The sequence below is a fragment of the Ctenopharyngodon idella genome, chromosome 19, assembly GCF_019924925.1.
Source record: "Ctenopharyngodon idella isolate HZGC_01 chromosome 19, HZGC01, whole genome shotgun sequence".
NCBI lineage: Eukaryota > Metazoa > Chordata > Actinopteri > Cypriniformes > Xenocyprididae > Ctenopharyngodon > Ctenopharyngodon idella.
Genome location: NC_067238.1, coordinates 14,745,736 through 14,772,634, shown reverse-complemented (window position 1 = coordinate 14,772,634; position 26,899 = coordinate 14,745,736). Strand labels below are relative to the sequence as shown.

Below are 26,899 nucleotides of genomic sequence, written 5' to 3'. Positions count from 1 at the left end.
TGGGCACCAAAAGTAGTTCTACTGGTTCCCAATGTTCTTCAGAATATCTTCTTCACAGCAGAAAAGAAAACATACTGGTTTCGAACAATATCCAGTATAATATGAGAAAACAGGGAAAATGCGTAGTTTGGTGTTGATAAAGGAAGTTTGAGCCTTACTGACATGGCTGTGGAGGCTGGGAAACACTGACAATAAAATAAATTAAGAATTACACAAATACTCACACCAGGCTAGCTTATATAGCCTACATTTTATTAGGGCACAGATGTTTATTTCAGGCATTGTTGTTAACACACTGCTGTCACCAAATGGCAAAAAGGTATAGTACAGGCTACTAAACAAAATATTCAAATTAAAACCTCACGAATGAAATAAATAAATAAAAGATAAAGACATCAAATAGTAATAAACTATAGCCTAGACGAGCATGGGTTATTCGCTGATTGTTTGCTGTGTCTGTAATCAATCAGGCAAAACAGCACAGATGATTTATCATTACACAATATATTCATTGTTTTGAAAATGTCAACTGTTGCAGTTATTGCTTAACATTGAATCTTCATTACCGTTTTGAAATAATCCATTAAACGAGTTCGATTTGAGCACTAATATTTTCAGTTCCATTCGTCTGCGAGCTGTCTCAAGGCCACGGCCACAACAGGGGAAATGTCATGAATTTTCACGTATACTCCACCCACTGGAACAGGTTTTCACAGGGACCGAATATTACACAACACCGGTCTGTGAAACTGGGCCATAATGTTTTAACAAGAACAATCAAAAGAAGTCATTGTTTCCCCCCAGGAATTTAGGTGGGTCCAGTTTGGGCATCATTGGAGATTAATATTAAAGACTAGATCATTAAGGTAGCAACTACAGAGTATTTGACATTTATTTTCCATCAAAAGCTTTTTGATTCATACAGGGTTTCCAGAGTCATGGAAAACCTTAAAACCTTTAATTATAATAGAATTTTAACACTGTGATTGGACCGCATTGACTTCCATAGTATGGAGAAGAAAAAAAATAAATAAAAAAATACTATGGAAGTCAATGGGGTCCGTCAACTGTTTGGTTACCATCGTTCTTCAAAATACTTTCTTTTGTGTTCAGCAGAAGAAAGAAATTCATACAGGTTTGGAACAACTTGAGGGGGAGTAAATGAGGACCGAATTTTCATTTTTGAACTATCCCTTTAGGAAGCAGGTTATGCTGAAACTAAAAACTTTTACTTTTATTTATTTATTTTTAGCATATCTATACAGACAAGAGTATATTTAAATTTGCTTAGAAAGACAAAGACTGCAGTTCTTACATTATTTACTGAGTAAATTAAAGTATGTGTTAAATGTGTACCGTCAGAAGTAAAAAGGAAGCTTGCAAATGTAAACAGTGCTTGCTAGAATAGTTTGACAATTTATGTGAAACTCCTCTAGCTAAGATTACATTTGATGTTTCATGTGAAAACAAAATCGGCATCAAAAATGGAAAAAAGGTAATAATTTAATTCAACAATACTACAGAAATGCATAACTTTACAGAATCGTATTAAATGATGTATATACACACATAAAACAGTTTTGTCTGAAAAATATACCATCATTTTTATTAACCTTCTGATGTGTTATATTGTACTTATTTTAAACATTTCTAATTGTTCCACTTTCTCCATTAATGAGAAAAATATGCTCTTGCCAGGCCTTTGAAAATAAGAAACTTGTTCTTAAAATAAATATTTACATAAATAATTCTGTTTTCAAAATACAGGCTTTTGAAAAGGTTTCATTAAAAGCCTTTACCAAGTACGTAACACTGAGAAAAATGTCATTACCACCCTTTATGCATAGAAATCTTGTTTATCAGCAGAAGCTCATTTATGGTTTTATTTTCAAAGCCTCCACCATGAACACCTCCGCTGAAGTGAGTCAAACTACTGTCGAAATAGTGATGCCATTGTCCGTCACTTTTAGCTCCAAACCCAAAAACATTAACCTGTGTGAGAGATTGAAACATTAGGACATCAGTGTTTGCAATGTACTTTATCAAACCAACATTTAAAAATTAAATGACCTTGTGCATTGTGCATGCTTGTGCAGTAATAGAGGGCTGATGAGCAAACAAACGCAAACCACAACATATCCAGTTCCATGGAAGTTAATTTCTCACTGATAACGATCAAGAGCAAATATGATGGAGCTCATTTTACAAATAATTTGCACATTTATTTACACATTAATACTTCCTTTAAACCATCAATGTTGACAGCACAGTCTCAGATGGCATATCCATATTAGATATTTGCTTTACATGCTTATTTGTAGTTACTTTAAGGGATCTTTTTATTATTATTTCTTTTTATTACCTTATATGTCCAAAACTAATTTTTCATGAAAAAACAAAAAACAAACAAACAAACAAAAAAAAAAAAAAAAACACTGTTGCAACATTTTACCAAAATCAAGATTGAATACATTTGGTCAAAATCTCATGTTATTAAAGATGAAGTGCTATGCAGGCTATTTAAGACAATATTGGCTAATTAGATGGCAATACTGAGCTAAACTGCAAACTGTTTGCCCTATCTCTCTTCACCGTTCCCACATCTCAGACCTCACATTAAATATTATCCTTTATTGACAGTTTTTAAAGTAAAGAGTAAAAGAAGCACTGTACAGTACTTTCTGAAACAACCAGTTAATTATTTACCCTTGTAAGTTTATAAGAACGTTTTATGTAAATCAGATCAGAGACAACATTGGAGAAATTGAAATAACAGACAAAACTTTTACCTGATCACAGATGTGCAGGGCGAATATCAATGTAATGAAGCCAGTAGAAGGATATTTGCCATGTTTCTCCAGCCAGCTGTCATAGATGTATTTCATGAATGCAGGATGGATGATCATCACCTTACAGAGCAACCAAAATAGTTATGCAATACACTCTTAAAAATACAAGTTCTTTATTGGCAACAATAGTTCCATGAAGAACCTTTTCATTGCACAAAAGGTTCTTTATAGTGGAAAAAGGTTCTGTAGATTTTTAAAATGTTTTTCACACTAAGAAATGATTCTTCTGTGGCATCGCTGTGAAAACCCCCTTTTGGAACCTTTATTCTTAAAGAGTGTACACTTCAGGTGATTCTGATTAATCATGTATATTTTAAAGACATTTGTTCAGAAAAACTATACGGATCAATATGTGAATGTTGAAAGATATATATTGATTGACAGATTTAATTCTTACCTTGTCTCTGTCTGCATTTACTGTAGGTCTCACTCTAATGTAAGTACTGAGGAACAAAGATTCACTACATTAAGAATAATTGCCATGAAATGTGAAAGATGCGTGTCTGGAAGCTTTTAAATAATCCTGTAAGCGTGTATTGATGAAATAATTGTACCTTGTGATGTGTCTAGTGGTGAAGACACTGATGAGCCAGCGCATGTCTGTAATTTTAAAGGGCAGAAGCACCAGATGGGTAGAGTTATCCACATCCACAGCACTCTCGGGATACAGAATCCGGTGAGTGGTCTTAGATCCCACATCATTCTCGAAACCCTTTGTCGGACCCTTATTTATCCTGAGTTAAGAGCATAAAGAAGCATTTTTAACAATCATCTTTGGTCATATGCATTGTCGAGACTTCAAAATAGAAAATAACATACCTTATGACAAAGTCATGGCTGTCTATTAGTTGACCATAATGGGATCCCAGGAGGTTCCCAGAGTTTCCCACCACAGCACAAGTTCTGCAGCGATCTGGACCAGCGTCTGAGTAGTGTTCTTCATCGGGGAAGAGAGAAAACAATGTGTCCACCACATCTGTGTAGTTGACTTGAGAGGATTCAGATTGTAGATCCTTTACGAATGTTAAAACACATGAACGGGTTTAAGAGCTTTCAGAAAAAGAAAGCTTTCACTGGGAAAACACATTTTAAAGAGGTCATGACATGAATTTTTTTTTTTTTTTTTTTTTTTTTTAATATTTTAACTGAGGTTCACTTCTAATATTAATAAATTATTTTGCACACACACACAAAACAAACAAACAAACAAACAAAAAAAAACCTCATATCTGGAAAAACAATTATTTTCAACCCTCATTCTGACCCTCTGTATGAAATGATCCATTTTAAGGGGCGGCTCCTTTAAGGCTGGTCAGTAAATGGCCACTGTTATGATTGGCTAACATCATTGCAGAAACAGTATCAACGCCCACTCACTGTTGGCAAGTTGTCCTAGTTAATGTCATCAATACAATTTCAGTTGGTAGCATTGATTTGTTAGTTACACAAATGTTTACTGTTTGTACACTAATCAGTAGTTGCATCACACCACCATTTTGCATGGTTAAAAAAAAAACATATTTGTTCTAAAATTAGTTAATCTAAGCTCCCAAAACTTGTTGCATGTACAAGTTTACTTTTTATTTATTTTTTTTTAGAAAATTGTTCGACAAAAACATTATGAAATGAAAACTGTTGTTAGTTTTTTTTAGATAATTGTTTGACAGACGTACTTTTCATACTTTTTTTTTTTTTTAGATAATAGTTTCACAGTTAATATGAAATGTCAATGTTTGTTTTTAAAGGTGTTTTTATACTAAACACTAATACTAAATAGCATGCTGTCAATTTTGAAATAAAATAAAATAAAATACATTACATGTTCTTAAATGTCCATTCCATTTTTATGTGGTACAGTAGAAAATAGAAACTTGAGTTGTGTGGGCAAATTACATAGTTCGGCCAGTTGAATGAACTTAACATTACTAGTGAGATTAACTATTCTTGAAAAAGTTAATTCAACAAGACCCTTAGTTTGGCCAATTTGTACTTACAAGTTTATTCAACAAAAAGCTTAGTTCAAACAACTCCACGTTTGTTGGTCTTACTAATTTTATGTTGTTTCAACTTGAATTTATGTTGGCACAACTTTCTCGTCTAGTTGGGCTTACTAAAAACTTGTTGGTTATACAAAATATAAAGTTGATTCAGCTTCACCTTTGTTACCCCAACTATTAATTCTAGGTTTAAGGAACTCCAGTATATGTGTAAACAACAAATATTTTTTAGCTTATTGAACAACATTTTAAGGCAGCCAGGTTACAAATTATTTTAAGTTGATTCAACTTTTTTTTTCTTTTTTTTTTAACAGTGTGGGTGTTTTGAAATCATGTTCCATATAAAACCATCATTTACAGACAAAGCATTATGAGATCATTTACTTAAAGGTGGAGTAAGCGATATTTCAAAAACAAACAAACCCACCCCTCTCTTCATTGCTCCGCCTTCAAAACACACCCTCCAATGTCCTTCTTCAAATCTCCCTCTTGCTCGTTCTCTCTCCTCAACTGTCATACACCCCCTAATGCTGATTGGCTACAGGTTTGTTGTCGGCGTCAGTCTGACTAACTTCCAAACAGTGTTTTTGAAATATGGCTTACCTCACCTTTAAGGTTTGTGATGGAGCAGCTGTCAGATTCAATACAGTACTGGCTGCTGCATCTTTGCGAACTCTCCATTACACTGTGCCTTGTTTACAAATCAAAATGCTCCAAACAAACATATAGGCCTTATTCGATCTGGGACGGCATTAAAATAAACCATCCACTTGTTTTTGACACTGGGAACCTTCTAAAGTCTGTACCGAGACGCAAACCAGCTGTTTAAACTGGACGCAACGAAGTGAACATTCTTTCACTCTTCCATTTGTCCTGTTGTCGGCAGACTCAAGCGCGCGGAGTGTCAGAAACTGAATATGCATCTGTATACTGTATCAGTGTAGACAGCATCAGTGATTATACAGCCTGATCTCCTTGTTAATGCGTAGATATTAATACGTAACTTTCAAAGACACAAAACTTTTTTGTACGTGTGGATAGGTGCTGAAATGTACAATACAGACATATTGGCAGCATGTAAACGGAGCATTAAGTTTTTACAATGAAAAAACTAAATACACCACGTTCCAAATTATTATGCAAGTGACATATCAGTAAGATTTCAGTACAATAAACATTCAGATGTTTGTTTTTCTAAGAAAATGTTTGTTTGTTTATTTAACCATGTCTTTTTAGATAACTGGTATCAATCTCAGACAAAATAATTTGCCAGGTCTATGGAAACCCTACTTAGAGGTTGTTCCACTTTATTAAGCAAGTCAAAAGCATGAAATGGTGCAATGTTGTGCAAAAGGCATGAAAACTAATAGTGTGTGAAAACTGAATGGAGATTATCAAATTATCATAAGATTTGTGAGTGATTTAGAGCACAGCAGAACTCGGTCAGATAAAGGCTTATTAATGAAAGTTCCTGTCAAAAATGAATTGTATTAAAAGGGCAGCTATAAAAAAAAAAAAAGCCAGTGTTGAGCAGCAAACAGGTATTTGAAGCTTCTGGTGTCTCTGGAGTCTCAAGAAGCTCTCCATGCAGGCTGGCAGTTGTGCGTAAAGATGCATTTTAGCCACCACTAACCAAACCTCACAAAGAGAAACATTTACAGTGGGTGTAGAAATACATTTTCAAATTTTCAAACAGTTTTATTGCTGTGGTGTTTTTTTTTTGTTTGTTTTTTTTTGCAGCATGGGATAGTGCATAGTGCATTGTATTTCAGAAGGTACTATCCTCCTTTTTATACCATAGCTGAAAATAGCCAGTTATGAACTGAGCAAAAGTCATTTTAATACCCTCAGAGACCCTAAAGGGACCTTCCATCTCACTTCCCAATATTCCAGCCCAAATCATCACCCGATAGCTCCTTGCTGACGTCACAGTCTTGTTGGAACGTGGTGGCCATTCACCAACCATCCAGAAATCCATCCATTTAGACCATCCATTGTAGTACGGCATTAGTCAGTGAATAAAACTATTTAAAAATGAGTCTTCATGTATTTCTAAACCCACTGTAAATGTTTCTATTTGTGAGCTTTGGTTTGGAGTGGCTGAAATGCATCTTTACGCACAACTGCCAGCCTGCATGGAGAGCTTCTTGAGATTCCAGAGACACCAGAAGCTTCAAATACCTGTTTGCTGCTCAACACTGGCTTTTTTTTATAGCTGCCCTTTTAATACAATTAATTTTTTTGACAGGAACTTTCATTAATAAGCCTTTATCTGACCGAGTTCTGCTGTGCTCTAAATCACTCACAAATCTTATGATAATTCGATAATCTCCATTCAGTTTTCACACAATATTAGTTGTCTTCATGCCTTTTGCACAACATTGCACCATTTCATGCTTTTTATCTTCAGAAAGATCTTTCTTCCTCCCAATATTGCATGAGAACTGTGACTTGCTTAATAATGTGGAACAACCTCTAAGTAGGGTTTCCATAGACCTGGCAAATTATTTTGTCTGAGATTGATACCAGTTATCTAAAAAGACATGGATAAATAAACAAACAAACATTTTCTTAGAAAAACAAAAATCTGAATGTTTATTGTACAGAAATCTTACAGATATGCCACTTGCATCATAATTTGGAACGTGGTGTATTTACAAATCTTTCATGTCATAAAGACATATGTATCATTTCCCTTTTATCATTTTATAGATAAATTTAAGATCCCTAAACCCCACCCCGAACCTAAACATACCCATTTTATACAGAATATTAAAAGAAGGTTGAATCTAGCCTAAAGTTTGTACAAGCTGTTTTTTGTTGTTGTTGTTGTTTTTTGCAAGATTTTAATTTTTGCCTGTAAACAGGCCTATGCTATGCCTGTTGCGGTTGTATGTGTTTGTTGTTAAGTAAAATGAACTCAGGAATTCTGACTGTGCATGTAACTTTTCTATTTACATAACATAACGTAGACCTATGATAATAGTTGCTTAATGTCTTTATAATAAATGCATCAAAATTATCATATTGCAGATTGTCTCAAATGACTAGCATTAAGAGCACTAATATGTCTATCATTACTCCCCACATTAGGGCAGTTCATTTACCTTCCACCATCTGTAGACGTCTGTCCTCAACACACTGTTTCTCTTGTTCATCAGAGGCGGAACTGAGGGGTTGAACCGCATGAAGAACCAGTCATCATCGCTCAGATCCGTGACACATTTATCACAAGCACACAGACCTCCTTCGGTGGATTCAACAGATGTTTTGAGTAAAGTATAGATCACCGCGTGTTGGAAGAACATAAAAAGAACGAAGATGCTAAAAGGGAAGAGCGCTGTGATGAACGAAGATCTCCGTTTAGGGAAGGGAGCCATATTTTCAGCTGGTTAAAGAGGGTTTCAAATCCTACAGCCGAGAAAAGAAAAAATAAATTAGTGTGCAATTTATTACTACACTCTTAAACATGAAAATATGGCCTTTTCCGTATGTCTGTTTATTTTTTTTACAGGTGTTTTTACCTATTTTGAATTTGTACATTGTTAATAAATCATCTCATGTAATTTCGTTTTTATTTTACTGATTATAAACAAATTAATCATGACAAACCAATTGTTAATAAATAAATGTACATTGTTAATAAATCATCTCATGTAATTTTGTTCTCGGAACGTCACAGTTGAGAAACACTACAGCAACATCCAATAACAGTCGCTCGCACGCACACATCTCCGCTTCACACACCCATCTTTCAGGTGTTCTTGGGAGGGGGGGGCGCTCACGAGTTTACACCAAAGATCCAGGCAAGACAAGATTAAACTTGTAATTACTTGCAAAATAATTGCCTACAACAATCTAAAATCTGCCAGTTTAATGCGACATGTAAGCTATGTATCGTTTCTTTTGCAACGACTCTATTATTTTTTTCAGTCATAGACCAGCGCTCAAGCGCTGACTAGAATCACGCAGTGGAGGAATGGAAAGTTGACAAGCCATTAAAAAAGTATTGACTTAAGACCACTTATATTTTAAAATATTTTTAATAAATCATGTTCCCATTCACTCCGGTGACGAATTTTAAAATTAATTAAACTAAATTCTATTTATAAGGTAAAACTTTTTTTATAAAAGTATAAAATAAATTTTTTAGGCATTAACTAATGCCAATGCCTAATGCCAAAATGTTTTCTTTGTTCACCAAGTAACTTACTGGTCAGGCATTATTGTTAACTCGCAAGACTGTAAGGAGAAAATGACAATTTGATAGATAATTTAAATATATTCTGTAATCACATTTAGGTAATTCCGCCGTCACATCTGAGCGCGAAACGCTGCTTGGATAGTTTCAATATAGTTAAAAAATAATTAATACAATAATAATTTCTAATTGTTCATATGTGTTTATTCTTGTTAGAAAATTTCGTTTTTATTTTACTGATTATAAACAAATTAATCATGACAAACCAAATTAATTTTAATTGTATTATACCATTGATGAAAACACAAGCTGATACCAAGGTATTTAGGCCTATAATTATAACATAATTTCTAATGAAAAATCATGATTTATTTATTTATTTTTCGAAAGTAAGGTTAACAGGATACTCAGAAGAAAACCAAAAGCTAGGGAGAGAATATTCTCCATAATGTAATCTACACTATACACATATAGGCTATACACATACGTTTGTATGACTATCCCTAAAACAAAGTCTTAACCCCCAAACAGCCCTTAAGGACCAGCCAATACTCACATTTTCATCACTCCACTCAGACTGGTCCTCACAAAGATAACTATACACACACAGAAAGAAATTAACTGAAGACCCATTGTATTACATTTAGTATGAGAAAACTTAATTATAGTATTATTGCATTATTAGTAGTCGTTTTGCAGTATGTAACAAAGACAGAAACTAATATTAATTAAAAAGAAATAGTGTTAATCTACCAGTTGTTTGGAAAAAACACACATTTTAAAAAGTGTGGAACAATAGCAGTAATCCTGAAGAATGGGTGTCAGATGTGTGAATCTATTCATATACAGGTTAAATATGAGGCATGAAACAGAGAAGGAGGGGTTTCTCTTCTACACACCTTATGATCATTACAACTGTTTGCAATCACATTTCTCTGATGTAAAACAATGCTTTCACAAAGAACAGTCAAAAGGAGTCATTGTTCCCCCCAAGAATTTGGGTGGATCCAGTTTGGGCATGACTGGAGATTAATATTAAAGACTAATTCATTAGGGTAACAATGACAGAGTATTTGATATTTCTATGCCACCTAAAGCTTTTTGATTCATACAGGGTTTCCAGAGTCATGTAAAACCTTAAAACCTGGAATTATAAGGGAATTTTAAAATTGTGATTTCTGAGCCTGGAAATTTCATTGACATTAATACAATCTTAAAGGGTTAGTTCACCCAAAAATGAAAATTCTGTCATTAATTACTCACCCTTGTGCCGTTTTATACCCGTAAGACCTTCGTTGATCTTCGGAACACAAATTAAGATATTTTTGTTTAAATCCGTGAGGCCTGCATAGGGAGCAATGACATTTCCTCTCTCAGGATCCATAAAGGTAATAAAAACATATTTAAATCAGTTCATGTGAGTACAGTGGTTCAATATTAATATTATAAAGCGACGAGAATATTTTTGGTGCGCCAAAAAAAACAAAATAACGACTTATTTAGTGATGGCCGATTTCAAAACACTGCTTCAGGAAGATTCGAGGCGTTATGAATCAGCGTGTCGAATCATGATTCGGATCGCGTGTCAAACTGCCAAACTGCTGAAATCACGTGACTTTGGCGCTCCGAACTGCGGATTCGCTTTATAATATTAGTACTGAACCACTGTACTCACATGAACTGATTTAAATATGTTTTTATTACCTTTATGGATCCTGAGAGAGGAAATGTCATTGCTCCCTATGTAGGCCTCACGGAGCCATCGGATTTAAACAAAAATATCTCAATTTGCGTTCTGAAGATTAACGAAGGTCTTACGGGTCTGGAACGGCATGAGTGTGAGTAATAATGACAGAATTTTCATTTTTGGGTGAACTTACCCTTTAAAGCCACTGACATTTCTATAGCAAATTAATATTTGTCTAGTAATGCTAAGCCATATATATTAATTTGTGTAAAAATTGTTCTTTGTAAGTGCAAAATCTCTCTATTTTTTTTAATGACAAACAAATCATGAACAAATAGAAAAGCCATGAAAAATCATTGGTCAAAAGGTTAGGAAACTATTACATATATGTACTAAAATTTTTCAAATTCAAAAGAAAGTTTACATTTTCAACTTCATGATTTTATTTTCTCTGTGCTATGACAATATGAACTTTACATTTGAATTGGGCAATATTTTGTCTTCGACATTGCATTCAACAGAACAAATATGAAGAACATTTCCAGACATGATTATAGATAAGGCACCACGTCACCAGTGATTCTGATCATCATTGCAACACCAACAACTGACAAAAGGAAATGATTCAATGTTTATTTTAAGCATTAGATCACTTTCTTTATACAGGGAAGTTTTTTTTTTTTTTTTTTTGTTAAGAAGCAGGTTATGCTGAAACTAAAAACAATAGAGGCAACTTTATATTTATTTGTAGCACATCTATACAGAGTATATTTATATTTGCTTTAGAAAAGACTACAGTCAGTATACATGCATAGAATGTTTAGCCTAAAAAGAGTTAACTACCAAGTACTTGTACTTTAGAAATAAAACCTATCCTGTCTACTACTATTATCCTATAAACTAAGGCAAAATGAAACGCGTATACTGTCAGAAGATTGAGAATGTAAAAACAGTATGGTTCAGTTAAAATCCCTTCAGGATAAAGAGCTGATTTTAAAATAAACACACAGAGCATGTGACAGTGATATGACATGCCAGGGTGAGTCTCAAGATGGAGTCAAAAGTGGAAATATCCAAATACCCCACTTCTGATGTCAGCAACAAAAACCTTTTGTGTTCTGCCAATTACCAATTATGCCAAAATTATCAATTAAAAAAAAACAGTATGGCCCTAAATATGTATATTATCAGTTGATATTCACAACTTTTCAACAATCTAATGTCAATTATAATTAGGGGCGGATCTAGAAAATTATTTATAGGGTGGCAAAAGGGTGTCATGAGGACTGTGAGGGATGGCAACACCAAAGCCGCCCATGCATAGTTTTTTTTATTTATGGCCTTTGTGAATTTGTGGCCTGGTTACACATTCATATTCATGAATATGTAAACAGTTCCATTAATCATATACTGTTTTTAAAAAAAAATGTCAGTATCCAGGACACCAAGTCAAGACATTGTATGTATATCAAAAACAAACAGATTCTAAATGTCTCAGAGTGAGTATCATTGCTACATAGAAAAGACAAGAAGTTACTAGGCTACTTGGATGATATAAATCACACGTTTAAACAAAAGCTTTTGAATTCGCTGACATTAGAAAGAATAGGCTTGCCTACAAAACATCAAAGCACTGATCGGTTTTGCAAACAATGATTGAGTTTATGTTATTAACAGAGGTGGAAATGCCTGTATGAATGTCATGAAAAGTTAGCCAGAACATACTAGCAAGGGGGACATTCTAAAACGCTTAAGGGCCGTTCACACCAAGAACGATATTTGCGTTCACTCCAACGAACGAGAACGGTCTTTTTAAGATCACGCGCTGCGGTTTCAAAGTGCGTACAACATGTTTTTTGCTGTTCTTGTATTTACACGGTTTTAAACTTATGTCCTCAGCATACTATGTTTTTCGAGTGAATAGCTAGTGCAATCGATCTAACATTGAATTTAGCTGACGATGTAAATATAGCGGAATAAAAACAACGCCTAGTTTTTTTTTTTTTTTTCACTGCAACTTCAAAGGAAACAAGAATGTTGTCGAAACAAGCGCTGGATCTGAGGTAATTTTATGTTTTCCATATATCCATTTTCTTTAACGTATCCTTGAAAAGGGGGTTTGACTTGTCAAACAGTGGTGGCTTTTTCTGGACCTCTGCGATTAACTTCTCCGCAATGTCGTCTGCCATTTTAAATGCGCGAGCCCTTAAATTAAAATGGATTCTGATTGGCTCTCAGTGTTTTAACGTTCAACAGCTGGAAAAATAATATTCTGAAAGTGATCCCAACAATATGAACGCAATGCAATTACGTTTTCCTCCCATAGTATAAGGAAAACGCTGCTTTTCTGTAGCTACGTAGTATGGTTTAAGGTGTTTACATCACCGTCTACAATAAGCCACATTAAGCGTTTTAATGTCCCTCCACAGGGACTCATGGAGGCCCCAACGTCCCAGATATCCTTTCCGGACGGGATTAGATCACTTAGAGGACGTGTTTGCAGGTGTTGTGCCGAATTTCGGTCCCCTGTCAGATTATTACCCCCCTAGTATTGGTAGGTTTCACTGTTGCGAACTATTTTCAAAAGAAAGTAGCTAAAGCCTGCCCAAAAAGTCGCTAAATGTCGCTAGATGACGTCATGCATCGATTAGCATATTCGTGACGTCACCACGTCGGTTGCATTCCGCCTGTCTAATGTGTTTTCTCTCCCCTAATCCGTGCTCACATACTGTATTTTAATACAATATAATATAGCCGAATGTCAAATAATGCTGTTCTCACTTCATTTTATATATATATACAGTGGGTACGGAAAGTATTCAGACCCCCTTAAATTTTTCACTCTTTGTTATATTGCATCCATTTGCTAAAATCATTTAAGTTCATTTTTTTTCCTCAATGTACACACAGCACCCCATATTGACAGAAAAACACAGAATTGTTGACATTTTTGCAGATTTATTAAAAAAGAAAAACCAAAATATCACATGGTCCTAAGTATTCAGACCCTTTGCTGTGACACTCATATATTTAACTCAGGTGCTGTCCATTTCTTCTGATCATCCTTGAGATGGTTCTACACCTTCATTTGAGTCCAGCTGTGTTTGATTATACTGATTGGACTTGATTAGGAAAGCCACACACCTGTCTATATAAGACCTTACAGCTCACAGTGCATGTCAGAGCAAATGAGAATCATGAGGTCAAAGGAACTGCCTGAAGAGCTCAGAGACAGAATTGTGGCAAGGCACAGATCTGGCCAAGGTTACAAAAAAAATTCTGCTGCACTTAAGGTTCCTAAGAGCACAGTGGCCTCCATAATCCTTAAATGGAAGACGTTTGGGACGACCAGAACCCTTCCTAGAGCTGGCCGTCCGGCCAAACTGAGCTATCGGGGGAGAAGAGCCTTGGTGAGAGAGGTAAAGAAGAACCCAAAGATCACTGTGGCTGAGCTCCAGAGGTGCAGTCGGGAGATGGGAGAAAGTTGTAGAAAGTCAACCATCACTGCAGCCCTCCACCAGTCGGGGCTTTATGGCAGAGTGGCCCGACGGAAGCCTCTCCTCAGTGCAAGACACATGAAAGCCTGCATGGAGTTGCTCAAGATGGTGAGAAATAAGATTCTCTGGTCTGATGAGACCAAGATAGAACTTTTTGGCCTTAATTCTAAGCGGTATGTGTGGAGAAAACCAGGCACTGCTCATCACCTGTCCAATACAGTCCCAACAGTGAAGCATGGTGGTGGCAGCATCATGCTGTGGGGGTGTTTTTCAGCTGCAGGGACAGGACGACTGGTTGCAATCGAGGGAAAGATGAATGCGGCCAAGTACAGGGATATCCTGGACGAAAACCTTCTCCAGAGTGCTCAGGACCTCAGACTGGGCTGAAGGTTTACCTTCCAACAAGACAATGACCCTAAGCACACAGCTAAAATAACGAAGGAGTGGCTTCACAACAACTCCGTGACTGTTCTTGAATGGCCCAGCCAGAGCCCTGACTTAAACCCAATTGAGCATCTCTGGAGAGACCTAAAAATGGCTGTCCACCAACGTTTACCATCCAACCTGACAGAACTGGAGAGGATCTGCAAGGAGGAATGGCAGAGGATCCCCAAATCCAGGTGTGAAAAACTTGTTGCATCTTTCCTAAAAAGACTCATGGCTGTATTAGATCAAAAGGGTGCTTCTACTAAATACTGAGCAAAGGGTCTGAATACTTAGGACCATGTGATATTTCAGTTTTTCTTTTTTAATAAATCTGCAAAAATGTCAACAATTCTGTGTTTTTCTGTCAATATGGGGTGCTGTGTGTACATTAATGAGGAAAAAAATGAACTTAAATGATTTTAGCAAATGGATGCAATATAACAAAGAGTGAAAAATTTAAGGGGGTCTGAATACTTTCCGTACCCACTGTATATATATGTGTGTGTGTGTGTGTGTGTGTGTGTATATATATATATTAGTCAGACAACAGTATGATATAGTGAATGACAACATTTTTATATGTATATGATATGAATTCAGAGAGTTTGGAAACTGGATGAACTAGCTCTGTGATAGTGAGTAATATAGTGATAAGCACATACACGAGAAAAATGCAAATCAAAAAGGTCAAACTAAATTCTTTAAATATAAAACAAAGGAGAATCAGAAATAGTGTTTGGTCGTGTGCTTGTGTGTAGCTCGTTCACTGACGTCTGTCAGATGCTGTGCACTCAACAGAATGTGCTGCTGCACCGCAGCCATTTTTGTGTACATATATTGCACATACATGTTCCCATATAAATGTGAATGTATTGTACACACACAATCAGTGGTTACAACAGACTTCTAGTTCCCAGCATGCTTTGCTTCTGACTGTTAAAGGAGAGTAAATGTTAAAATTAAGTCCTATTTCATGTCTTTTGCTCAATATTGATATAGGGGGAGATCTAGTGATTAAAGTTTTATTATTTTGGAATTTAAAAGGTTTTCTGGTATGTGTGAGTTATTGGGGTTACCATTGTGTTGAAGAGAGCCTGAGGTTAGGTTTATGATTGGCTGAACACCATTAAGACGATAATAACTTTATTTAAAAAGTAACAACTGTGCACGCTATAGCACAGTGATAGTGTCTTTGATAGAAACTTTAGTATATGTAGGTGTGCTTTGTTAACTAACTTGAAAATATGAAACATTCAAAATGTAAATAATTATAAAATATAAGAAATGTGTTACATAATATATGTGTGTTTATACTGCATGAGTAAATATATCTGTAATATATTATGCATGCAGCACCATATCTGAGCACATATAAATCTATATATTATGAAGTATATTACTGAAAATAAAATTACATACATTATGATATATTAGTAAATATATTATCACATATTTTTCAATAAAAGCGGCAATTCCTTATGTATTATTCAATATATTGTAATATATTTATGCAATATATTTTTCTGTATATTTTCAAATATACTGTTAAATCATGTAATATATTGATCGTTCACATATAGGGAAATATATTTTCTTTCCATAAGGGACAGGACAGTGGTGACATTTGGAAAGTTATGGATGGTTGTCCAAAAAGTCGCTAGATTTGTCGCATTTAAAATGTAATTTTATGTGACGGCAAAGCTGAATTTTCAGCATCATTACTCATTGTCACATGGTCCTTCAGAAATTATTCTAATCTGCTGATTTGCTGCTCTAAAAACATTTCTTATTATTGTGGTTGTGCTGCTTAAAAGGTTAGTTCACCCAAAAACGAAAATTCTGTCATTAATTACTTACCTTCGTGTCATTCCAAATCCATAAAGACATTCATTAATCTTCGGAACACAAATAAAGATCATTAAAAAGTCATTAAAATCATTAAAAAGATCTTCATTTGTGTTCAGAAGATGAACGAATGTCTTATGAATTTGGAACGACACGAGGGTGAGTAATTAATGACAGAATTTTTGTTTTTGGGTGAACTATCCCTTTAATATTTGAAGGTTATTTTCTGCTCCTTACATCTACGCACTTGACTTCAGTTCTTTGATAGTCCGCTCTTATTGCCCAACCAAGGACTGTTACCGTACTTCCTCACAAACTTGTTCACTACACCTTTGACAAACCAGCTTAATTAATAATTTGATAAGTGCAGTTAGAATAGTAAAATATGTGGGAGAGCCTTGCTATAGTTTGACTATATTGTTTTGCAATATAGGTGGTAGCGCATTCTGAGGGATATTTTAGCCACTCAGGATGCGCTGCCCCTGCATTAGAACTATTTTGTCAAAGCAGCAGAAAGCAGTGCAGATGTTGCTATATACTAGTGCAAGTTGTGTTCAGTTAAAACAGCTCAAACAGTCTGGGATTATAGGCTTAAAGGGAAAGTTCACCCAAAAATGACAATTTTGTCATCACTTTCTCACCCTCAAGTTGTTCCAAACCTGGATGATGAGGAGTTTCTTTCTTCTGTTGAACACAAAAGAAGATATTTTAAAGAATGTTGGTAACCAGACAGTTGACGGTAGCCATTGACTTACATAGTAGGAAAAAAAAAAAAATACTATGGAAGTCAATGGGTGCCAACATTCTTTAAAATATCTTTTGTGTTCAACAGAAGAAGAAAAAAAAAAAACTCAGGTTTGGAACAACGTGAGTAAATGGTGATAAAGTTTTAGTTTTTAGGTGAACTAACCCTTTAAGCCTTGTCTGTGAAACCGAGGGATGTTTATTAGTGCCCAATTTGTTTTTGAAGGGTCCTTAAAAGCCATAAATGTCATGAAACTGAACCAGCCGAGCAAGCGTCATTGAAATAAATGTGAATGTCAGCACAAAATAAGACATTTATGGAATTAGTTTTAGCATGGTGGAAATGATCCACGGTAGACTGACCATGTAGCTCAAGTGAATATCATCTAAGCCTAATTTACTATTTATACGCTTTACAGAAATCTTTGTGAATGTGTGCTGTTATTATGTGCTGACCTGATTCTGGATTAGTACGAGCATTTGCGTGGCTAGACATCTGATCAACCTTTAGATGTCTGGTCACATCTCACCTCTCCCTTTATACCAATCACATCAATTTAGCAATGATTACTAGCAGCTGTTAATGTGGACGTTAAGTATAAAGGCTTTGAGACATGATTTTACAAAAAACAAACACGAAAAAGATAAACAAATGAAGAAACATTTCATTTTGTGAATTATTTCTAGGTCACAAAGTAAATAGTAAGTGACTATTGTTTCTGAAGACTGAAATTCACAGTAAACAGTATGTGTCTGTGACCACTAGAGGGCAGTGTGAGCTTAGTGATACATTGAGACAGAATGTCGTTTTTCTTACTTTCTTCTAGTGACAGGCAAAGTGTCATCCTGTCCACGTTCGTTTTATGGGAAACTATTAAATATAGTACTGTAAATTATATTTACTTTACATAAATATCGCCGTCAGCTCGTCCTGCAGTTATCACCGGTTTGTTTGTTCATGTGACGTTCGGCATAAAGCCATTTATAGGCTGGATATCATTGGTTTGAAGCTACAAAAGAAAAATTCAAAGGGGTGGAGTTGATGACCAGTGACATGATTTATTTTACGTTGTGCCATGACTGAAGGACGTGTGTTTTGTATGCAGATGTGACACATTTGGGAAGTTGACAAAGAGCAGTCATGCAACGATAAGGCGTCATGTCTCAGACTAAAAGGCTTCAGTCATTGGACAAAATTACATCAGGTGTCAGGTTTCGTACAATTAGGCATCAGACGAAACTACCTCAGAATAAAAGGCTTCACACAAAAAGGCATCGGATAAAACGGACTCAGACAAAAAGGCATCAGACTAAAAGGCATCAGGTTTTTTTTTTTTGTTGTTTTTTGACTGTTTTTTGTGTAACTTTCTATTGGCTTTTATCCCATCATAATGCCATCCTTCTGTTATGTTTTTCTTTCTCCCCCCTTTTTATATTTATCTGTAACTATTCCCAAATTTATGTAAGGTGTGTGTGCGTGCATGTTAATTATGTAGAATCTATCTGTTGTTGGTATTCATGTAGGCTATTTATGTAATCCCTTAGCAATGTTCTTTATGTTATTGTTATGATTATATATATATATATATATATATATATATATATATATATATATATGGGGGGGGGGGGTGAAGGTACCATAAGCTATAGGCTACATGATGATATTTTATTCTTACAGCTTTAATTAAATATTACACTGGTTAGGTTCTATACAGAAAAGAACATGGCGATTTCCCCATTGGTCTGCAGAAAAACAGCAATTATGCTATCTGAATTAAAACGTAATCGACTCTTTGACAGTAGGTGGCGCTGGAACAGCAAAAATAAAGCCGTTTCCTTGGTAACCTCTGTACACAAAGCAGCTGTGGTTATGAGAACAAGTCTAATAGCTAGAAAGATTTGTTCCCCTTATGAAAATTAACCATGGTTTTACTACAAATAAAACAAAAAACATGGTAATTGTAGTTAACCATGGTAACCTCAAATTAACCATGGTTTTGCTACACTATAGTTTATGGTATTTGTAGTAAAACTATTGTTATACAAATAGTATCGATCTGACTACAAAAAAAAAAAAAAATAGTTACCACACTTTAAAACCATGGTTAATTTTCATAAGAGTTCACGATAGTTTGCAATGCAAGCTAGTTGCAGTGTGTTATTTAGCTAACTTTTTATACATACAAATAAAACGAGCGAATAATACTAATTTACAAAATAATTCGATATGTTTTATACAACTTAGTGTAACATTTAACAGTTACAAAACTGCGTGCATGTGACGTCACGTTGAGGCGGGGCAATTCGCTTCCTTAAGTCCGTTTCGTCTGATGCCTTTTTGTCTGAGGCCATTTTGTCCAAATCCGTTTCCTCTGATGCCTTTTTATCTGAGTCCGTTTTGTCTGATGCCTTTTAGTCTGAGGCTGTTTTGTCCAATGCCTAATTGAACAAGACCTGACACCTGACGTCGTTTTTCCTGAGACCTGAAGCCTTTCAGTCTGAGGCGTGATGCCGTTTTGTCCGATGACTGAAGCCTTTTAATCTGAGACATGATGCCTTTTCGTTGTATGACTGAGGTTTGAGAATGTCCTAAAATGTACACGTAGTAGTGTCACTCGTATTGTTTTGAATGGGAGAAAGCGCAACGTGCAATATGGCGGAATAAATCCCGCCTTCTAAATAAGAGCCAATCGCCGATTGGTAAAGTCATCACGACACTGCAGCGGCCGTTAGAAGCTCCGGTTCCTATAGAAACAGGAGACGCGCAATTAGGACTGCGCATGCGCATTAGCTTGATCTAGCCTGAAAAAAATGCCTTTTTTGTCATGATTCAAGCGTTCAGAAACAAAATTTAGGAGACAGTTGTTGTCAGATTTCATTGGTGATTTCAAATATTAAATTGAATCGAAAGCTTGGCAAACAGCTTTAGAGAATTTGATGTTTCCCCATTCAAAGAGCTACAGTTGCATGCCCGAGAGGCGTTTCAAAAATGGCCACCTAGTGAAAAGACTTGTCTTAGGGACTTTGGTATTACATTAAAGTATTTTTATTTAACTTTGAATGTGTCAAAGAAGAAAGAAAATTGAATTTTGATACAAACAATATCAACGTGTTTATATATATATATAAAAATCAACAAAATAAAATGTGACTCCTTGACAGAGCAAATATTTTTGAAACTTTAACACCCCAAAATCTTTTTTTAATATAATTCTTTTGTTTGTTAAAGAAGAAATAACATTTAATTTTGTTACTTTTTTTTTTTTTTTTTAAAGTATATGGCTGCTCTTTTTAAGACATCATTTCAATTCTATTTACTTTGCATCATTCTCTAGGATCTCCTCTCTTCTGAGTGGATCCCTGTTCATTTTCTCTCAGTCCTCTCCCTTCCACTCATTTCCCTCCCTCGATTCTTTCTGCTCAAACACAAAGCATCACATTTTATACTTATTTTCATGACACTTTATAACAGTACAAATTTTCTGCAAAACATCAGAAAAAAATTATTTAATGTAATTATTGCATTTAAGAACACTAGAAATGATCAAAAAAAGAATAAAAAGGAGTTGAACCAATCTTATTTAATTATTTAAAATGCTTCAGTAACACTTTACAATAAGGTTCATTAGGTAATATTAGTTAACTACATTAGTTAACATGAACTAATAATGAACTGCACTAATACAGCATTTATTAATCTTTGTAAATGTTAATTTCAACATTTATTAATACATTATTAAAATCTTGTTAACATTAGTTTATGCACTGTGAACTAACATGAACAAACAATGAACAACTGTATTTTCATTAACGTTAACGAAGATTAGTATATGCAGTAACAAATGTATTGCTCATGGTTAGTTCATTAATACATTAACTAATGTTTAACTAATAAACCTTATTGTAAAGCATTACCAATGCTTCTTAAAGAGACTCTGTCCTCTGGTGTGAAAGTACAGGTGTCACGCCACTGGACATTATCTTTCACACCATATGACTTTTCAGCTTTTGAGTCATTTAATGACCTTTCTATTATTCGTAGCTAACCTGTCATTAGCAGTTAGCAAGACACATTTGCATAATTTTCCATGATTACGTAGTTTAACATACATTTTTAATTAAAAAAAAAAATAATGTAGGGGTGTCACACCAAAGGACGACAAAACTTAACACTTTTATAGTGGTTTCAAACAAGTTAAATATTTGAACAATTCTGAGACAAAAACTAACCATGTGCACACATGGGCTTCACAGGGGGCTTCAGTAACATGACCTTGAATGGGGTCCTAAATAATTAAAGTTGTTGGTGGAATTGCCCGATTTAATATCAGGATATGGTGTCACACCGGAGGACATAGTTTTGACAAAATGTATCAAGATCCTATGCTTTTAGAAATATAAATATATTTACTAAAACAGACACTTGTAAAAAAAATTATGCCTGAGGTATTTATTAACATTTTTATGCTTTGCTTTTTAACTTATAAAAAAAGTTATTGAAACATGCTTGAGACAGTCACACCATAGGACCATTTTGAGATTTGGCTCAAAAAAAAAAAAAAAAATCTAATATCAAAGCAGTTTTTATAACAACAGGTCCATGTAAGACAAAGAAATGTTTAAGCATTTACTGCATTTTAAATAATGACAGTACTAATTATATTCATTTTTGTCTTGTGTGACAATGAAAATGCCATATCATATCAGCAAGCTATTTATAGACACGTCTTTAACTGGCACAGGAGTCTTATTTTGTGATTCAATCTGCTCTCTACAAAGAGTCGGCACAGTGTTGATGTTTGAGCAATCTTGAGCTCAGATTGACGTCATCATCTTTACAAAGTTTATCTGATAGCATATAATTATGGAAACATACTGGAGTGACACACACAGTCAAAGGGACTGAATGAGGACTGAAAGTTCTGCTCCCCAGGATGCCCATCTCTACGTCCAGTCTGAGTTGGTTACTTCCAGTTACTGCCAGTTTGCAGTCCCTCTTTCTGGACCCCTCCTCTGGAGGCTAGTGCTTTAGAGATTCTGTTTTGGTAACAGACAGGTTGCTGGCCAGACTACGTTTCTACTAAGTGGGACCAGGTCGGCCTCCCTGGTGGCAGTCAGGGTAGACTATGCTCCCCTGAGAAGTGACTTGCCGGGGCTCCTTTCGGCTCCCTGGCCACATTCCCTTAAAGATGCAGTGTCTCGTTTCCTGTTCTCAGGGAACCATGGTTACATGCGTAACCTGAGATGTTTTGTGTTTGTCATTGTCATTCTGTTTTCCCAATTTGTTTATCTTTGTTTTGTGTTTTGTTAATAATGCTTGCGCTTAGATCCACACTTTTGAGATTTGAGAGATTTAAAAGTTAATATTAGTGCATGAAATTATGCATAATGTACAAATGCCAATATACAAACGATCTGCTGCCTCCCTACAAATGGCTCTTTGTAAGGAGTTACAAAACCTGTTTAGTCTCTACAGTTCTCACAGATTATCTGTACCTGTGTACATGATTAATGCTCATTATTGCACAAGATATTTACATAGTTATTTCAGTTTGATAATGAGACTCTTTATAAAGTTTAACCAGTTTAATCATTGAAACGTCATGCTCAGACAATTTGGAATGTCTATAAACAATCAAACAACAAAAACTCTTCTGTTGCTTATGTGTAACAATAAACTCTACCAAGAAACAATATAGCAGCATCTGGTTAAAATCCTGTTATTATATTATTTTTCAAGTATACGTCGATACTCTCTAATGAAAGGGATTTTCTTCAGAAATATAGATACTTTTAGAAATATACTCTCTCTCTCTGTCCTGTCAAGTGTTAATTAGGCAAAGACTGTTAGATTATTAAATCAACTTCAAAACTGGTGATGAGTTGTTTTGATGGTGAATAGCATATAACAAACCAGAATAATAAAATAAAAAAAAATAAAAAAACTGGACCAATATGGAAATTCAAAGCAAAGTTTTGTGTACTTTATCTGTGAATGATTGATTTGATCTCTTAAACCACTAAAGAATGCTCTTGGAAACTAGTTTAATCATTTCATGTCATCAGATAAACCATGGATCGCGGAACGTACCGAAGGAAGCAGGGGCCCGAGGGGGAGGGGGAGGGGGGTCGGTGGTTTGCAGAACTTCGCAGATTGGATGAGAAGAGCCATGTTTTAAATAAGAAAAAAACTTTTCATAATCCTCCATTATAATGCATTTTAATTGCCCCAAATCATTGTTAATGTAGGCTATATAAAGACTTTGTCTGTATTGTACATTTTACATCCTAGTCTGTAATACTTTTTAATATTAGTGCTAATAGTGACCTACTATAAATTGGATGCCAGATATATTATATTTTCTTTTAAGCTTAATTTATGACTGGATAATCTGTATTTTTTTTTAGAGACAGAGATCACGGTTCTCCCATGATTCTGAAAACAAAACAGACAACCAAACAAAATAATGGGTTCTGACAAAATGTTCTTTTAATGTTATAAATGAGTCAATTTATAAATGTCTATAAACGTTATAAATGAGTCTATTAAAATATTTATTAATTTAATTAATTATGTAAAAGCCTTTGAAATTAATGAATGAAGACTTGTTTCATTCAGAATTTTTGAACGAATTTCATCATATAGCTAGTTATATTTCATCAATATACAATCTTTATATCAAGAGTAACATTAGTTTCCAGTAGCAGCTCCTGACTGTAAATAGGTAGGGCAATTAAACAATTTTTGCATGCTTTATATTCTAATCGCTGAACACACACAGAACACTTTTGGCAGACGTTGCGTTATTCAGCCTGAGGGTGGCGCTCTAATGTTGATTGACACACACGACACACGTTGTTTTAAAATATTACAAATTGTCAGTGTTTTATTTGTTACACAACACCGAGAACTACCCAGAAATGTTCCCACTCAAATGAGGGAAACATATTTCATTCAAATGAATACGACTTTTCCAAAAGACAAATATAAAGGCTTATCTTTTTTCGATTTTCGTTATTTGGAAAATTGTGTATTCATCAAAATAAATGGAGTGACTCTAAACCCAATTTTGCTAATTTCCAAACAGAAAAGCCCAAACAACTGTGAAAATAAGCGGGACAGTCTGAAATCTGCCCCAATGGCTCACAATTACAGCGCGCTGCAGTTCCATTTTTCACCACAGATTTACATTGGAAAATTGTGGGGCGCTGTAGAGCTAAGTAGGGCTCCGAGACCCCAACACCGACTGCCGCTTATCATAATACTTGCCTGCCGGAGACATAAGTTAAATTGTAATATTCTGCTCACTTTACGTCTTAAAATAGTCAAGAAAATCCGAAAAATATGTTGCATAATGTTGAACACATTTACAATTTATTAGGCTATTGTTTCAGCTTATATAGATGTTTGAATTAATATTTAGGTGGGGCTTTGCCCCACTTGCCCTACAGACGAGCCGTGGCTGTTGGTTTCAAAGGTAATTTACTCATTTTGATTGCGAATGCCACAATATTTGTTTATATGCTGACTATAAACTTTTAGCCCAATATTTCATATGTTTGCAATAGCAGTCAGCTAAAAACACTGTGAAGCTGTTTCAGAGATAGCTTAATGAGCGCTGCGTTCTCTGGATCAGCGGCAGCGTGAAAGCAGGTTTAAATTCATATTCCGGCATGATCGTAACTTTAAACGTTTAATAGACTGCGGAATTGTTGTCATTTAGGAATAAGATCGCGAGTGTGTTTGAATCGAGATTGCAATATTTTAATGATTAATCGTGCATGCATATGGACCTGTATCCTATGTATTTTTCTATATCATATTTGTACCAGACCTCAAAAGTTACCCGGGCCCAGGCCCGGGCGCCCCCCCTGGTTCCGCGATCCATGAGATAAACTTAATCTGCCACTTAATCACGACAATTGCGACACATGCACTCCACCAAAAATGTAAACATGAGAAACATCTGTTCATATAAATATACTGCATTTAAATAGATTTTTTAGAGGAATAGGAACTTTCTGAACACAAATTATTTGCAACTGAATGCAAATTCAAGTTGTTGTTTGTTTTTTCTAAAAGTTGTTTGTTTTCTTCCACTGGGCAACATGAAGAAAACTATTCAACCACCGGTAAGTGCAAGATTCCACTCAAAGATAAACTGAAATTTGAGATCCTGGATTCCCTTCCTTGTTTTACAATGTTTTACAACGTTCACACAAGTGACGTGACTCTTTTGAAAAGAGTTATATAATTTAATCAGAGCCTAATTCTTATGACAAAAACTAGTTTTTTGTTTGTATGTCTGTTTCAGGAAATCAGCATGAAAAAACTACAATAAACTAATTTTTCAGTTCAGTATTTTACTGGCAGCGCGAGATCTCGCGCTGCTGCTGCCACACATCACAGGGGTTGAGGCTCCTGTTTCTAAACTGATGACTGAGACTACAAATATTCTACCTATGATTGAGATTTTAATCTAACAATACCCCAGGTGAAAAAAGTATACTTCCATAATGTACTTAAAGTGCTCTATTTTCGCACACTAATTTTGTACGTAATATACAAAAAAAAAAATCTTTTTTTAGTACTTCTTAAGATAATCTTAAGAACATCATCTAAGTGTACTCAGCTGTGCTATTTTGAGACACCATGAATATGAACTAGAATGTGCTTTTAACATAATAGTATCTCTGTATTAAAAAAATGTATTTAGTTACCATTTGTACACTTGAACCAATCTTTCATACACATTAAAAAAATACTCATCAGACATAGAAAACACACTTATGAATTATTTAAAATATAATAATGATAATAATATATGATAAATATATACAAAATTATTAAATAATGTATTGCCCACATATTTTTATACATTAAATAATTCATTTCAAATGTATTGTAACAATGTTAAAGGATTAGTTCACTTTCAAATGAAAATTACTCCAAGCTTTACTCACTCTCAAGCCATCCTAGGTGTATATGACTTTCTTCTTTCTGATGAACATAATCGGAGAAATATTAAATATCCTGACGCATCCGAGCTTTATAATGGCAGTGAGCAGAATCAACGAGTATGAGCTGAAGAAAGTGTCTCCATCCACATTCATCCATCATAAACATATTCCACACAGCTCCAGGGGGTTAATAAAGGCCTTCTGAAGCAAAGCGTTTGTGTAAAAAAAAAAAAAATCCATATTTAACAAGTTATGAAGTAAAATATCTAGCTTCCGCCAGACCGCCTTCTGTATTCAAGTTATGAAGAAAGTGTAAACTGATGTCGCGTCAGTTACACTTTTTCCGTAAGTTGAATAGAGTTTTACACTTTCTTCGTAAGTAGAATACGGAAGACGGTCTGGCGGAAGCTAGATATTTTACTTCATGACTAGTTAAATATGGATTTTTTTTTTTTTTTTTTTTTTTTTACACAAACGCATCGCTTCACTTCAGAAGGCCTTTATTAACCCCCCGGAGCCGTGTGGAGTACACGTTTATGATGGATGGATGTTGATAAAAGCACTTTCTTCAGCTCATACTCGTTTGGTAACGCTTACTGCCATTATAAAGCTCGGATGCATCAGGATATTTATTAATATTTCTCAGATTGTGTTCATCAGAAAAAAGAAAGTCATATACATCTAGGATGGCT

General features: G+C 34.9%; 1 protein-coding gene across 6 annotated transcripts in view; it reads right to left on the bottom strand.

Annotated features, from left to right (window-relative positions):
- The window catches only part of LOC127501015 (CMP-N-acetylneuraminate-beta-galactosamide-alpha-2,3-sialyltransferase 1-like), a 48,507-nt gene that overhangs the window by 16,303 nt on the left and 5,305 nt on the right, over positions 1-26,899 (bottom strand). The window contains exons 1-7 of one of the 6 annotated variants that reach the window (XM_051872715.1): positions 17,703-17,749; positions 7,954-8,257; positions 3,669-3,862; positions 3,404-3,583; positions 3,247-3,292; positions 2,790-2,909; positions 1,220-1,992 (exon numbers count right to left, since the gene is read on the bottom strand). The exons of 1 other annotated variant lie outside the window; for it this stretch is intronic. In XM_051872715.1, the coding sequence (XP_051728675.1) occupies positions 1,828-1,992; positions 2,790-2,909; positions 3,247-3,292; positions 3,404-3,583; positions 3,669-3,862; positions 7,954-8,226 (978 nt within the window). In that variant the 5' untranslated portion in view covers positions 8,227-8,257; positions 17,703-17,749 and the 3' untranslated portion in view covers positions 1,220-1,827. Of the gene's footprint in view, positions 1-1,219; positions 1,993-2,789; positions 2,910-3,246; positions 3,293-3,403; positions 3,584-3,668; positions 3,863-7,953; positions 8,258-9,603; positions 9,859-17,702; positions 17,750-26,899 lie in introns of those variants that run through there. 4 more of the 6 variants (XM_051872716.1, XM_051872717.1, XM_051872714.1 and 1 more) reach the window with 4 other exon arrangements.